Source organism: Selaginella moellendorffii, unplaced genomic scaffold, assembly GCF_000143415.4.
Source record: "Selaginella moellendorffii unplaced genomic scaffold, v1.0 SELMOscaffold_45, whole genome shotgun sequence".
In the NCBI taxonomy this organism is placed as follows: domain Eukaryota; kingdom Viridiplantae; phylum Streptophyta; class Lycopodiopsida; order Selaginellales; family Selaginellaceae; genus Selaginella; species Selaginella moellendorffii.
The window spans coordinates 698,810-713,380 of record NW_003314306.1 but is presented as its reverse complement, the minus strand read 5'-3'; the positions used below and the strand labels follow the sequence as shown (position 1 = coordinate 713,380).

Below are 14,571 nucleotides of genomic sequence, written 5' to 3'. Positions count from 1 at the left end.
CTTCCTGTTCCTTCTCTGCTTAAGAGTACACGCCTTGAACGCGGCTACGAAAGTTCGAGCATTAGGCGAGCACGTCCCCTCAAGCAGCATCAACGTGAACAGCTCAATAGCAAGCTCAGCTTCTCCATTCTCTACGTATCCCTGGATCATGACATTCCAAGTCACGACGTTGTTCCTGGGAGGATGGAGCTCGTCAAACACCTTTCGAGCTTCGTCTGGGACACCGTACTTGGAATACATGTCGATCAAACTGCTTGCAACGTAGACGTTGGAGTCGAAGCCATCGGTTGCAGCCCGTGCATGAACAGCCATTCCCTTCTCCAGGTCCACAAAGTTCGCCCAAATCTGAAAGCCATCTTCTGCGTCCCTTGGTACTTCTTTAGTCGCCAGTCGAGTGCAAGCGCTCAACGCTGCAACGTAAGTTTGAGCGTCTGGCTTAAAGACTTCGCTGTTCATCCGCCCGAACAGTTCTAAAGCCACTTCCTCTTCTCCATTCTCGGCATACCCCAAGATTAACGAATTCCAGGAGACCACATTCCGCTGCGTCATCCTGTCAAAAATCCTACGCGCGTCTAGCATGCTCCCACACTTGACGTAAGTATCCACCAGGCAGCTCGCCACATATAAGTCCGAATCGCACTTCTTCCTTGACGTCTCGGAGTGGATTTTCATGGCTCTTTCCAGAGAAATGATCTTCACCAAGGAGCCATTGGCTCGTTTTGCTGCCTTTTCCTTCACGGCCAAAACACTGCAAGCCTTGAGTGCCGCCACAAACTTAGAAAATCCATCTCAGCACCCTCGTGTTGCATCTGTGAAAACATTTCCAAGGCCATCTCTCCCTGCCCGTTTTCAGCATATCCGAGAACCAATGCAGTCCATGAAACCACCGTCGGACTCTGGATCCCGTAGAAGACCCTGCTTGAATCCTCCATGCTACCACAGTTTGCATAACAGTCCACCAACACGTTTGCTACGAATCTGTCCATGTCACAGCCGAAACTTGCAGCTTGGGAGTGAAGAGCCATGCCTTTCTCGAGAGCCCTGAGCTTCACAAGCTTCCCATCGATCAGCGCCGTGTCTTCTTGCTTTGCTAGACAAGCACAAGCTTTGAAGGCGGCTACAAAGCTTCGAGAGTTTGGACCAAAGCCATCAGCTTGCATGAGTTGAAAGAGGTCCAGTGCCAGTTCTGCGTAGCCACTGTCAGCGTATCCCAGCACCATAACATTCCATGACACAAGGTCATGGCGATCCATCCTGTCGAAAAGCCTGCGAGCGTCTGTCAAGCTCCCACACCTGGCGTACATGTTTACCAGTGTGTTTGCTACGTAAATGTTTGAGTCGTCTCCACTTTGAGCTGCCTCCGCGTGAAGTTTGTACCCCATTTCCAGATCCCTGCTCTTGATGCACGTCTTTATAGCCGCAATCAAGCGCGACAAATCTCTGATCTCCTTGTTTCTATTCTGATGGATCTCATGGAAATCTCTGACCAAAGTTTTTTTGCTTTGGCTCGTCGAGTAGACCTTGAAGTAGAGATTCAGCTTTTCATTTACAAGTCTGTAGAAAAAACAACGACATACCACCATATACAGGCACTTTTAGTCCGAGGGATAAAAATGTTGGTGGAATATCGTCCTCGAGTTCCTGTTTCAGCGAAACAACAGCACATTGGTTTCTGACGAAATCGACTTTCTGAAGAATACCAACCAACGAGTCACTTTTCGAGGGTCTGCAACATTTGCCGGACTTCTTCCACAACCAGCTCGGCCTTTTGACCTCCAATGATCTCTGCTCTCTTTTCCTTGTTCTTCCACAGCTACGGATAAGGAAAAACAGGAAAAGTTAACAACCACAGGACTTGAATGTAAGCAAAATGGATATGGACTGACCTGAATAGTTGGCATTCTCTGGAAAAGGAAAAAAGATGAGCAAACCAAATCAAAACACGCAATTGAGAGAACATACCGAAACACCAACGCGTTTAATCAATGCGTGTGGAACGGCATTGACGTCCACACAAAAGAATTTTGCTCTGCAAAGCAAAGACAGAAGAAAGGTCAGCGAAGGGAGGCAACAAAGAAGGAAAGGAAAGAATCATAGAAAGGAATTTACCCGTGCTGGAATTCCAAAGCCAGCTTCTCCAATTGAGGCTTCAAGTAGATGCATTTCCTACACCACGCTGCCATCCTGCTCCAAATCCATGTAAAATCAAATCAAAAGGAGAAAAGAAGAGACCATTCGATGAGAACGATTGAATCGTCCTCCTGCGCTCGCTGCAAAACCTCATCAAATTCCGCTTCCCCGGAGATCACCGCCAGCTCCGCCCTGCCTTCCCTGCCCGGCGACGAAACCCTAAGCGCCACGCTCCTCTCTCCAGCCGCGCCGCTCGCATTCATCCTCACAACAGCTGCGGAAGAGCGAGAAATCGCCGGATTGGCGCCAGGCGCGCCGAGAACCCTCGCCACATTCGCGAAGCTCGTGGCCGCCATATCCAAGGTTCTAGTCACAATACACGTGGCCGAATCAAGCCGTTCCATCATCTCGGTTTGATGTTACACGTGGCAGACTGATCACATAGTTACGTGGCAGACTGCTAGCCACGTAGAGGAACCTCCACCGTCCGATGCCACACGTGGCAAGCTTCTAGCCGTCGATCACTGGCTGAAATCCAGCCTCGGCTGGAACGAGTAGACCACGCTGCTGCTCAGATCCACATCTCGAAGAGGTCTTCTCAGAGGATTCGACGACCACTTTGCTGCGTGAGGATCAAACGACCACAGCACCAATCGCTTGAATCCCCAGTCGCGGACCTGGGGCGAGAACTTCTCGAGCGTGCAAGTGAGCAGCATGAGCTTGGCTTCGCGCAAGCACCAGTGAGCCGCGAAGAAGCCCTTTGGCGAGATCTCCTGGACCATGTAGTCTCTCATCCTGTTCACGGGCTTACACTCCTGGCCGAGCTCGTCGTCCTCGTCCAGCCTCCACACTTTGAGGTGCCTGTAGTGGTGAGACCCGCTGCTCCGGTGAGCTCCTACGACGCAGGACGGATCCGGAGCTGGGATCTCGAGTCAAGCTAGCCGCGCTGAGGCGCTCAAACAGCGTCGCTTCCAAGACAAACCAAGTGAGAGCTGCGAAATCGAAACCAACTATACCTCCGCTGGATCGGAGCGGCGACCACAGCAGCTGGGATCCTCGTCTCACCGGCACAATGCTGCGCTCGTCCGATTCCTGGAGAAGCTGAAGAGCCAGCGCCGGCGTGTCTCCCTGTACCTCTCGCCACTTTCCAGCTCGCGACTCGTACACAACGATGTACCCGCAGCGTCCAACCAGGACCTTGAAGCCTGAAGATCCACTGCCGCTGTTGCTAGTGACACTGGCGCTGACAGTAACACCCGGTGGCTCCTCGGAAACAATGCCCAGGACGCATGTAAGCGCCGAGGCACTCAGCACCAGCCTCGCCAGTGTCAAAGTCTTGAGCGGAGGGAGCTCCGGTAGCTTCTGCCATGACTTCTCAAACAATGGATTCCCCACGTAAAACTCGGGTCTCGCGGAATTCCCCACGCACAGGCACACCAGGCCGTCCCCGGCAGCCACGGAAGTCGCAAAGCGCGAGAGGCCACCGAGACGAATCCAGCTGCCTGTCTCCGCATCAACCATTGACCACTTCAAGCTGCCTTCTTGCTCGACTTGCTCGTCCTTCACCAGAAACCACGACTTCCGTCCAGACCATGTCGAGAGCGAGTCTTTCCAATCCTTGCATACCGCTCGGGCGGCGAGAGCCGAAGAGAGCGGAAGAAGATGAAGAATCCTGTGTCGGAGCTCAGCTGGAAGCCTGGACCATTCCCAATGCCTGTGCTGCTCACTATCCCCCATCTTGCTCTAGAGAAGCACTGCTCTTCTTCCAGATCCCAGAAAGTCTATATGTCTACTCCTCTAGCGCGTCAAAAGGAACCCAACACGGCGACGGACGGAGAACCATTGGCACAAGTTATTCCGTCGGATACCACGTGAAATAGATCTGGCTTGAAATGGTCCCCTCCCCGGTCTCTTCACACCGGCCAGAGAAGAAGTCTCGCCCTCTAGAAATCCTTAAAAGCCAGGGAAGCTTTGTCGGGAGGATGTAAGGCAATTAGGACTGAAACTGAACGCCGCAAGTACCTTTTGTTTGATGCTCTTTAAACTCCCCGAGATTACTCTTCTTTGGAAGAGAGTCATGTTTGTTATTCTTTGGAAGCTCTGTAGAAGCAGAACATGAAGACCACTGTTCGGCATAAAAGAGAATGCAACCTAACCTTGTCACGTAAGTGTCTTCCACTGTGTTGACAACTATCTGGTCTCCACTAACGATGAAGCAAGGGGCCTGCAAAGACGAGAGTTCACCATTGTAGAATGCGGAAGGAGAAAACTCAAAACTCACCATGATTATTTTGCCATTTTCTAGCGTGATGTGCTTGTACCTGTGGCAAGGAGTCAAAAGGATGCTTGAAAATAGCAACTTACGCTGCAGCTTGGGTCTGGCCTTTCATAAAAGGCTCAGCTTCGACCACTTTGCATGTCAGAGAAACTGGTACCGAAGCAGTCACTGGTTTACCCTCGTGCATTTGCACCGTCACAGACATTCCATCTAGAACAAAATCACACACAACTCATTTTTTCCTGAGATTTGGAATCGCAAAACGACACACCTGAAAGATATGAAGCTCCAGTTCCAAAGAGCTCTTTGTCCACTGTAACCTGGTCGAACGTTTTTGGACTGCAAACGCGTCAGCTACATCTTGGAAGAAACATGTGCGCACTTACTCCATCAAAATCGCCATTTGTCCCTCGTCGTACAGATATGTAAAGGTTTTCGAATCGACAGCCACTCCTGCGCACTAGGACGTTTAGTATCACAATGGAATTTTGGGGAAATCAACGTACTTTCCACCGATTCTGAGGTTCGCAAACGCTCAGTTGACTTGATCCCGCTGATCAGATCCTTGTACTCGATCTGCAAGCAAGCGAGAGAAAAAAGAATAAAGGAATAAAAAGGTCTCAGTTAATGAAATTGGTGGATCTAGAAAATCAAACCGGAATTGTAGCTCCACCACGGCCTCCATGAGCATGAGCAATCTTTATAACCTGAAAGAGCCGAAGAAAAAAAGCTTATCACACAAAAAAAACAAAGAAAGACATGAAATTAACCTGCACAAGGCGCCCTATGAATGATCACTGCCTATCAGAAAAAAGAGGAAAGAAAGAAAAACGCACAGAGGAGCATTACCTTTGCGCTCCAAAATCTGCCCGACTCTCACCTACACAAAACACACTCCATCAAAGCAAATCCAATGCCGCATTGCGCTCTTCTCACCTCCAATCCATCGATCTTCAATCCGCGGCGCTGCTGCCAATGCCACAACGACGAAGAATCCTCCTTAAAGACTCGAAATCCAGACAGCGCCTTAAATCCCTGCTGCGCAACGCGCCTCGAGCGCTGCATTCTCTAGCGCCCCTAAAACCCTAAGCCCAGATAGAGAGAAGAATATACCCACGCATATCTCTGGGATTAAAATTCTCGTTAGCTTTGTCCCGAGCTTGGTTTTTTGCCTTGTTCTTCTTCATTCTTTCTTCTTCGTCTTGGATACTTCTCCTCGCATTCGGCTCTCACAGCGCTAGCTTCCTCGCCAAGGCCTTTTTTCTCCAACCATTTGGCCAGAGTGGTGAAAGTTTTGAGCTCCACCGTGAGCCCCAGTTGCTTCATCTCCTGGAATGTGTCGATCGCATCGTTTGGTCTCTCGCATCTCAAGTAAGCCGTCATGAGCTCAGTGTAAACCAGCCCATCCGGCAGCATTTCTCCCTGGAGCTCCTGAAACAGTACCTCTACGTCGCGAAGTCGAGCGTTCATTCCCATCAAGCTCATCATGCTGGAGTAGAGCTGCGAGTCGGGCTTGTACCACATTTCCTTTCGTATGAGCTTGAAAACCTGTTTGCAAAGTTAGAACGAGAGAACACCGAGAACTTTGGTTACCTCGTAAGCTAGAACACAGTCATTTTGCCTGTGTAGCTCCCGCAGAACTTCGAGCATGTCAGTCTTGAGAAGCCGAGACACCTGAGACTTGAGCACTTGTTCCATCTCCTCCCGGACACCTTTGGCTCTCTTCAAGCTCTGTACAGTGAGAATTGCCTCTCTTCCCAGCTTCCGGCCCCTCATTATCGGTAGTCTGGGAAGACTCCTGGTAGAACACAGCACACGCAGTCCGGATTTTCTCTCGGCAACGTTGAAACCCGCGACCCATCTGTGTGCCGCATTAAGTTCCATGAACTCTTTCTTCACTGTCTGTCCAAACCCTCGAAGCCGATCGAAAAGGATCCTACTTTAGTTTGCCTCGGAGAAGTATTTACAAAGCCTGGAGAGCTTGAACGAGCTTGTAAAGATCTCCATCTGTCACTGAACCTGGAGCGCTCTTACAAACGTACCCGAATAGCCAGCTTACCTTCGAGTATGAGATTGAGCGTGCAAACGACGTAAAGAGCGAGAACCAGGAGCTGCAAGAGCTTAAGTTAAAACAAGACCATCTAAGCTCGAAAGTTTCACTCACAAAAAGGAAGTGAAGAACGTGGAGACACCGAACCTCTGTGTCGGGGAATTTCAGCTGGAAGATCACCCAGTGTAGCCAGCGCTAAGAAAGAACTCCAGAGCATAAGCGAGAACTTTGAAAAGAAGGAAAACTTACTCGCAGAATGGTGATCACTCGGCTATCGAAGTTAAGATTGTAAGTCGCGATGTCAGTGAGCAGTGGCATGAAATTCGTAGCCTCTTCAGTCGTAGAAAATTCGCTAGGCCACAAGTGAGTGATTGGTTGTCGACAAATGGGACATTTACAAGGGAGTAACGCTGATCCATACTCCCACACTCTGAGAATACATTCTCCTGAAAGGAAAGAAGAAAGAAACGAAAATAAGTTCTCAAACAAAGAGGAAAAAACGAAGATAAGTTCTCAACCAAGCCTGGAAGAACTTAAGACGTACCACAGAACCAGTGTGTGCAATTCGCTTGACAAGGAAGAGTGAATTGCTCCTGGCAAACCGAGCAGCAATCCAAGTCCGTGAGAGTTTTGGATGATCGAGTCGTCAGTTCTTGCTTGGCGCTGCGGTCACGGAAGAAATTCAAGCTCTTATCGTACCACCTGCATGGAAAGCTTAGGCCCCGAATGATTCAGAAAGAAGATTTCTGTAGAGAAAAAGAAGGAAGCGGTCATCGATTCTTCACCGAATTTTACCAGATGTAAGAAGAGCGTCGACGATCGCTGCTCATTCTCTTCGATTCCTCGTCGATCGAAGAGGAAGCTCAAACGACGCGCATTTCTTGATCTTTTAGAGCCGGGACAACGAAAGTAGCTGCAGGAAACGAGGATCATGTAAAGAAGAGCGATCGAGCACAAGAAAGAGGAGAGGACACACCAAGGCGATTCGTCCGTGAGAGCGCTTCAATCAATCCCATCGCTGATCGAGCAAACCTAGGCAGTGTAATGAGCCGCCAGATGGACGGTCCAGATCGTTCCGGAATTTCCCGCTAGGGTTCTAGCGGGATGGAGGGCGTGGGCTTGCAGCGGGCGAGGGAGGCCCTGGATCTCGCGCACCACATCGCAAATCTTCTCAACACAGGTCTGGATCGCAAGACGCTCTCGATTTGCATCGCGCTCTGCGAGCACGGCGTGAATCCGGAAGCGCTCGCGGCTGTTGTGAAGGAGCTCCGCCGCGAATCGGCCGCTGTCCAAGGCGGCGCTACTGCCACTGCCACTGCTGCTCTTGCGAATGGCCCGGCCTCGCGAGCTTGAAAGAAATGTGGAGGATTTCCTGGATCTTAGGAGAAATTCTTGAAGGGAAGAAGAAAGCGCTCTTGTTTTTGAGAAGATTTTGGGGCAGCTATGGCGTCCGCGCTCGCGAGAATCTCCCAGCTCCCGCAATCGCCAGGATTTCCTTCCTCGCGAGGGATGAAGAAATCTCTCCTCCACGCGAATGCCCTAGCTCGATCGCCTCGAATTAGGTCAGCGGCAATGGAGGTTGAGGTGAAGCTCACGCTCCCGGACGATCGATCGCACGCCCGGCTCGCGGAGATCCTCTTGCCCTACTTCAAGATCAAGCACGAGCAGGAGAATCTCTTCTTCGACGGTGCCAATGCCGAGCTCTCGGCGCGGCGCGCGGTTCTTCGCCTGCGCTTCTACAACGGCGATGCGCGCTGCGTGGTGTCGCTCAAGGCGCGCGCGATCCTGGAGAATGGTGTGAGCCGGGTGGAGGAGAGCGAGGAGGATCTGGACGCCGCCACCGGCAGGGAATGCGTGGGCGATCCATCCAAGCTCCCGGCGGTGACCAGCGCGATCGTCCAGAGAGTGGTGCGCGAATTCGGGGTCACGGAATTCGTGTGCCTGGGGGGATTCAAGAACACGCGCCAGGTTTTCGAGTGGGAGGGCGAGAAGCTGGAGCTGGACGAGACGCGCTACGCGTTTGGGACAGCGTACGAGGTGGAGTGTGAGACGCCGGATCCGGAGAGAGTGAGGGCGATGCTCGAGGAGTTCTTGGGCGTCCATGGGATTCCTTTCTCACACTCGGTGGCGTCCAAGTTTGCGGTGTTTCGATCTGGAAGGCTGCCCAGCGATGAGATGATGGAATGAGAGAGAAGAACTGTTTTATTAAATAAAATTTAGGGTTCTTCAATGTTTAGGGTTCTTGATTCGAAATCCTTGTCGGCGGCATTCTCCCGCCCAGTTCCAGAGCTCCAGCGGTGATTCCAGCTCCAAGCGCAAGATTGCTATGGGTGCCCTTGGCAGGAGGAGGACCGTAGAAATTCGGCTGCGGTTGCTGGTAATTTCCATAGCCTAGCGGGCTGCTGCTGGAAATTTTCGCCATAGCCAAGGATCGCTTACGCTTTATGGCGCTTGGCGGAGAGCGTGGATTGTGGGTGCTATGTATTGCGTTTCGTTTGCTGAATGCCCTGCTCGTTCGCACGTACTTCAACCCGGACGAGCACTGGCAAGCACTCGAAGTTGCGCACCGCATTGTCTTCGGGTAAGCTCAAAAACAAATCTCTCGGTCATACATTCTTGTTTTCTTTGTGATCTAGCTATGGACATCTCACTTGGGAATGGAACAAAGGTCTTCGCAGCTACCTCCACCCGCTCATGTTCGCTGCGCTCTACAAGATGTTGGCAGTGCTTAAGCTGGATACTCCATGGTTCATGGTAAGCTTTCGATAAAACTTGAGCTTTCGTTTCCGAGAGAGTTCTAATTCCTTCTAGCTTTGTCATGTATGACTCTGTTAGGCGAGGTCGCCAAGGCTTTTTCAGTCTCTCATTGCCGCAGCCGGTGATGTTTACCTGTGGAAGCTCTCTCGTCGAGCATTCGGTGACCGTGTGGCAAAGTGGACCGTAAGTTCCATCAGAAAAAAAAATGAGAGAAAAGCTCGCGATTCTCACGAACTTTGTTATGCAGATGTTTTGCCAGCTCGTGAACTGGTTCACCTTCTTTTGCATGGTTCGCACTCTATCCAGCAGCATCGAGACTGTCCTCACGACGATTGCTCTCTTCTACTGGTCATCTCCAACCATCGACAAGCACTTCGGATTTATGTCGAATCGTCAGCTTGCTCTATGCGTTGCATGGATCTCGTGTGCCATCCGGCCTACTAGCGCTGTCATCTGGCTATACGTGGGGATTTATCACCTCTACGAATGCCGTGACAAATTCAGATATCTCCTCCATGAAGTTCTTCCTATCGGGTAAGCAAACCGCTCCATGCTTCAAAGCCTCACATTTGTTTCCAACTTCCAGGTGTGTCATTCTTGGAGCGACTTTCGCTTTGGACAGGATCATGTATGGGAAATGGATATTTGTGCCGCTGAGATTCTTCCAGTTTAATTTCCTCTCGGGTGGTGGTGACTTCTACGGCAGCCATCCCTGGCACTGGTATTTCACTCAGGGGTTTCCAGCTATGGCGTTCACACACTTGCCGCTAGCTGTGCTTGGGATTTGGTGGTCGCGGGAGTGGTTTCTTGCGGGTCTTGTAGCCTGGATATTGTTCACGTACAGTCTGCTCGGGCACAAAGAATTCAGGTACTCGTTCGTGTATGTATGAAGAACAACTTTTCTAGTCATGGTGTTTTTGCAGGTTTGTCTTGCCAGCTCTTCCTTTGGCGATGCTGTTTGCTGGATACAGCCTTGCCTCCATTGAGGCCGGAAGCAAGAAAATCGTCAAAGAAAAATCCGGTGGACGATGGCCGCTTAAGCTTACAATCATTCTCATCGGGCTGCTTGTCTCTAACGCTCCAACTGCGCTTTACACTTCGCTCGTCCATCAGGTGATTGCAAGCTGGTTGTTTTGTAGACAATGTCTTTTTTTGTTTACTTTTGTCCAAACAGCGCGGCTCAGAAGCAGTGATGGAGTACCTTGGCAAAGAAGCGACAGACCAAAGGGTGGAAAGCATTGCGTTTCTGACGCAATGCCATGCGACTCCATTCTACTCGTCGCTGCACAAGGATTTGCCAATGAGATTCTTAGATTGCTCTCCCAGCAGCGATGGTGGCAAAGACGAGGCCTCACGGTTCATGGAAGATCCACTCGCAGCACTCTCCGTCATGTTTGGCGACGGGAACGTGCCCAGCCACATCGTCTTTTTCGACTCTTTGGAGGACAAACTCCGGCCATTTCTGGAAGCACGCTCTTACAAGCTGGCAAGTCCTCTCTCCTTTGTTTTCTTTCACTGTTTATCGATGGATTCATCTTTCTTTGTTCACAGGTGAAGAAGGTGTTCCATGCCCATTTCCCTGTTGATCGAGAGCTCCAAGCGTATCTTTGCGTGTTTTCGACAACTAAACGGCCGCTATCAACAGCGAGCGAGTCCTTCCATAGTCGCTGAGGAGGAAAAGACTTCACAGAACGGTCGTACGGAACCTGCGCTAGAGTTCAAAAAACAGAGAGGACTAGCTTTGCTACAAAAGCAGCTCGAGGCTAAAGGTGGCAGCCACACAAGGTCCAGGATCGAGTCGCATGAACGAGCTGCACGTATATCCTACAGAAGCCATGCAGCGTCTAGCGGTGGAGACAACCTTGGCGAGACAGAAGCGCGAGACATGAACGAGTGCATTGAGAATTTCGAGCACCCGTGATTCTGATCGGTCTGGCGGAATGGTGAAAGAGATAGTAGCGTCTGGGGCATCCACTTTGCTGGCAAACGAAGCTGGTTGACAACGAGCTGCTCATTCTCTTTGACGAGTGCGGTGAAGGCATTTCAAGCTTTTTGGAGCCTTTCGATCGTCAGCATCTGCCCAACTTGTGCTGAAACTCGGGGTCCAAGACGCACGAGGTGACACTTTCAAAAGGCCGGCAACAGATCTGCTTATCACTCCCGTGACGAAAGCTAACCAGCGAGCTGCTGCTGTCACGGCTCTCATCTCATGTGCGATCCTGATGACGCGACCGACTTCACCGACTTTGGACTGAAGCAAGAATTTATGGGAAGCTTTGAGTGGAAAGAAGATGACGAAGATGACGAAGTGTCGTGATTCATGAGAAAGCTGCGGGTGAGTACGAAGAACGAAGGACAAAGAACGCTCTGCAAGTACCAGCGCATCTTGGTGAACAGGTGATTGAAATTTCATCCTTGAGCTTGCAAGGTGTGGCTCGGTGCAAGACAGCTCAAGAAAAACTGGTGGAAGGTGCTCCTCTCGAAGACGGCCTGCTGGATGAAGCTGGTTAGCTGGTGCGACCGGCGCTACTGCAGAGTTCACGGTCAGGCCCTGCAAATCTCACTGGCCTTCGTGTCGGAGCTAACCAGGAGCGACAGGTCTCACTGCAAGGTGATGGGCTTCCTCTTGGGGTGATGAGAGCTCTGGTTGGAAAATTTGGGGCCGACTTAGCTGGGCTGGAAAAATCAATGGAGCTGCTGTGAGCATGAACCACTGGTGGCATTCCTTGTTCGTGCGTGGAGAAGTTCTGTAGATCGTCAACGTCCTGGAAGAACGAAGCAATCCAGTGGCAGTAAAAGCAGCAAAGGATTGTCTAGTGTGTTTATGCCAGATCATCAACGAGAACAAGCTCGAGGCTTGCGGCCTTTTGCTGCGACTGTGTTGCCAACCAGCTTGGATCGAGTATCAGGAACAGTGATGATTCCCAATCACCGAAGGCTACCAGGAGGTGTTCCTTATTGCCGACTTTGCAGCCTTGCTCCACAGCAGATGGACGAGCTGTGCAAAGCTTCTGTGAGAGTTTTCGAAGCCTCGGGCTGGTGGAGCTACAGGTTTTGCCACTCCTGACTGGTAATCAGCCTCAGCAGTGTGCCATCGCCCAGTTCTTCTGCAAGGCCCAAGCCATCGGCGGCATCAGTGTGTATAAGAGCTCGTTTTCTTCGCACGTAGTGTCATGTTGGGTTTCATGACAGCTTAGAATGCAAGACTTACAGGAGATAGGATGCTTCTCTGGACGAGTGGAGAAGAGGCAGGGAAAAGAGCATCAAAAACTGGAGGTCAAGCACCTCCAGAATTTTCAACTTGGATACTTCCGGGCTGATTATTCCTTCCAGATTGAGGGTGATTGAGAAGATTGCGTGTGCAAGAATTTTTATATGCTGGGTTTGCTCGAGTTTTCGAGAGTGGCATTAGGATTGAAAACATGTCGTATAATTAATAATAATAATAATTAAAGTCATCTATAAAGTACCAAATTATCATTGTTATTTCTTACCACTTATTTAAATTACAAATATATAAATCTAATTGATTATAAATTGTGAAAAGCTAAATCTATCTCATATAGTGGAATTAATGAATGTGTTGTGATAATTATTATAGCTATAAGAAAATGTTAGTTATATTCACTTTTTTTTATGTTTGTGTTTTGTTTTTTCTTCATAAACAATAGATATGGGGATAAAACACGTAAAATCATTAACTATACATATTATTATTGAAAATTAATATCTAAAATTGGTATTTATAAAATTTTCTTTTAAACAAATTTAAATATTAAATATTATTATGAAGATATATCTTAAATAAAATTATTGTGGAATCTTGAAGTATTATATTTAAAAACTGTAACTTATTCAATTGTTATGTTTTATTTAAATTTATTTATATAATTAATTAATTATTGACTGGAAGTAAATAAATGATAAATACCTTATTAAATATATTTTTAAATTATAAAATACTAATAAATTAACTATATAATTTTAATATTTTTCTAAAATTCAAGAAAGATAAATAAGTCATAATTATTTTTTAATCTCCAAAGAACTTTCCAATAATTTCAATAATTTTTTTCCCTTTTTTTTTTCTTCATTGTTGATATAGCATTAATCCCCAAATAAAAAACTCTATAAATTTAATCATGACAATAACTTTAAAGATTGAGAAGATCATCTGGAATGTTGTATTCACAGTTGTGTTATAAAATTTTTTCATCTGCAGCCACTTCTTAGCCTTCCTAGTTATAGCCAAGTAGTTTACAATTGAAAATTTGCCTTTGTTGTGAGAAACTGTATCTCGCCATGCACGGTGTTCAGGAGGTAAGTTATTAATGACAAATGTAATATTTAAATTTTACATTATCTTTTTAAATTTATATATATAAAATACTGAAAATATTATTTGAAAGATTCATGTTTTTTATTTATATTTTTATTAATTTATATTTATATAATTATAAAAACCTCTAAACCTCCAGGTTGTGGGACAAAATTTCTCTTCTTGAAAATACAAACCACCTGAATTGATCAAGCAGAATGATGTTGAATTGTTTTGAAGAAAGCAAAAAAAGAGTAATAATCTGAGCTTAAATTCAATAGCAGCACAAAGAAAACAAAAAAATCAACAGTGAACAGATGATAGCAAGGTCGTGAAATACCTCTTTGAGATGAGATGATGGAATGAGAGAACGAGAACTTTATTGAATAGAAGTTTAGGCCTAAGGGTTCTTCATTCGAAATCGTCGTCGTCGGCATTCTCCGCGATGTCTTCCACGACCTCACCGAGAACGAGCCCTCCCAGCGCTCCAGCGGCGATTCCAGCTCCAAGCGCAAGATTGCTATGGCCGCTCTTGGCAGCAGCAGGAGGAGGAGGAGGAGGAGCGTAGTAATTCGGCTGCGTTTGTCCATATCCTGGCCCCAAATTTCCATAGCCTAGAGGAGGCTGCTGCTGGAAATTTCCGCCATAGCCATAGCTCTGCGGCTGGTGGTAGTCTCGATCGTAGCTGCTGGGAGCGCCGTAAGAGGGATAGCCTGGAGGAGGATAGCTTGGGGGATAGACTGGATCTTGCGGTGGAGGAGGAGGATAGCTTGGGGGATAGACTGGACCTTGCGGTGGAGGAGGAGGAGGAGGAGGAGGAAGAATCTTTCCAGAATTTCTCGGGGAGCTTGGCTCGGAAGAGCAGCTACTGCTGCTACTGCTGCTGCTGCTGCAGTGTGGCGAGACTTCCCTCAGGCCGGATCGAGAGGTCGACGACGCCTTTCATTCTTCCCGAGGGGCGCCGGATCTCAAACGCCATGTACTGGATCTCCGACGGGGTCTCGCGGTTGAATCGCGCCTCGTGTGGGAGCTCCTTGA

At 48.6% G+C, this 14,571-nt stretch overlaps 6 protein-coding genes across 10 annotated transcripts in view; 3 read left to right on the top strand and 3 right to left on the bottom strand.

Annotated features, from left to right (window-relative positions):
- LOC112350049 (pentatricopeptide repeat-containing protein At1g11290, chloroplastic-like) overlaps positions 1–672 on the bottom strand; it is a 1,592-nt gene extending 920 nt beyond the window's left edge. Inside the window, exon 1 of the mRNA XM_024685514.1 lies at positions 34–672. Coding sequence (XP_024541282.1) covers positions 34–672 — 639 coding nt within the window. The remainder of the gene's footprint in view (positions 1–33) is intronic.
- LOC112350071 (thioredoxin-like 3-2, chloroplastic) lies at positions 481–2,555 on the bottom strand. 4 transcript variants are annotated; one of them, XR_002993624.1, is made up of 7 exons: positions 2,233–2,555; positions 2,110–2,184; positions 1,963–2,029; positions 1,887–1,904; positions 1,701–1,813; positions 1,578–1,641; positions 481–1,520 (listed from the first exon to the last, which is right to left on the bottom strand). XR_002993624.1 is itself a non-coding variant. In XM_024685604.1 (6 exons), exons 1-5 carry the CDS (start codon positions 2,535–2,537, stop codon positions 1,712–1,714), a joined length of 567 nt encoding a protein of 188 aa, XP_024541372.1. In that variant the 5' UTR covers positions 2,538–2,555; the 3' UTR covers positions 1,522–1,641; positions 1,705–1,711. The 4 variants fall into 4 exon arrangements, 2 of the variants coding, with proteins under 2 accessions (XP_024541371.1, XP_024541372.1); XR_002993623.1 differs by having other exon boundaries at positions 1,705–1,813; XM_024685604.1 differs by lacking the exon at positions 481–1,520 and having other exon boundaries at positions 1,522–1,641; positions 1,705–1,813.
- A 1,405-nt stretch (positions 2,556–3,960) lies between these two features.
- LOC9656559 (elongation factor P) lies at positions 3,961–7,527 on the bottom strand. Of its 2 annotated transcripts, XM_024685609.1 has the most exons (18): positions 7,435–7,527; positions 7,254–7,371; positions 7,003–7,160; positions 6,708–6,904; positions 6,573–6,653; positions 6,002–6,519; positions 5,345–5,956; positions 5,258–5,288; positions 5,179–5,192; positions 5,065–5,115; positions 4,915–4,984; positions 4,795–4,861; positions 4,680–4,747; positions 4,495–4,618; positions 4,412–4,451; positions 4,287–4,354; positions 4,153–4,230; positions 3,961–4,099 (listed from the first exon to the last, which is right to left on the bottom strand). In XM_024685609.1, exons 7-17 carry the CDS (start codon positions 5,471–5,473, stop codon positions 4,215–4,217), a joined length of 678 nt encoding a protein of 225 aa, XP_024541377.1. In that variant the 5' UTR covers positions 5,474–5,956; positions 6,002–6,519; positions 6,573–6,653; positions 6,708–6,904; positions 7,003–7,160; positions 7,254–7,371; positions 7,435–7,527; the 3' UTR covers positions 3,961–4,099; positions 4,153–4,214. The 2 variants fall into 2 exon arrangements, with proteins under 2 accessions (XP_024541377.1, XP_024541376.1); XM_024685608.1 differs by lacking the exons at positions 3,961–4,099; positions 4,153–4,230; positions 4,287–4,354; ... (6 more) ...; positions 5,179–5,192; positions 5,258–5,288 and having other exon boundaries at positions 5,507–5,956; positions 6,002–6,427; positions 6,468–6,519.
- Positions 7,528–7,545: 18 nt separating this feature from the next.
- Positions 7,546–7,883, top strand: LOC9656558 (mitotic-spindle organizing protein 1). Its single transcript, XM_002980666.2, has one exon. It carries the CDS (start codon positions 7,563–7,565, stop codon positions 7,809–7,811), a length of 249 nt encoding a protein of 82 aa, XP_002980712.2. The 5' UTR covers positions 7,546–7,562; the 3' UTR covers positions 7,812–7,883.
- Positions 7,884–7,888: 5 nt separating this feature from the next.
- On the top strand, positions 7,889–8,688 carry LOC9656557 (triphosphate tunel metalloenzyme 3). The gene has a single exon (XM_002980665.2). It carries the CDS (start codon positions 7,902–7,904, stop codon positions 8,643–8,645), a length of 744 nt encoding a protein of 247 aa, XP_002980711.2. The 5' UTR covers positions 7,889–7,901; the 3' UTR covers positions 8,646–8,688.
- Positions 8,689–8,751: 63 nt separating this feature from the next.
- LOC112350070 (GPI mannosyltransferase 3-like) lies at positions 8,752–12,430 on the top strand. Its single transcript, XM_024685596.1, has 8 exons — positions 8,752–9,039; positions 9,095–9,212; positions 9,294–9,398; positions 9,463–9,749; positions 9,802–10,083; positions 10,139–10,328; positions 10,390–10,701; positions 10,767–12,430. The coding sequence occupies exons 1-8, from the start codon at positions 8,903–8,905 to the stop codon at positions 10,884–10,886; spliced, it is 1,551 nt and encodes a 516-aa protein (XP_024541364.1). The 5' UTR covers positions 8,752–8,902; the 3' UTR covers positions 10,887–12,430.
- Positions 12,431–14,571: the final 2,141 nt, after the last annotated feature.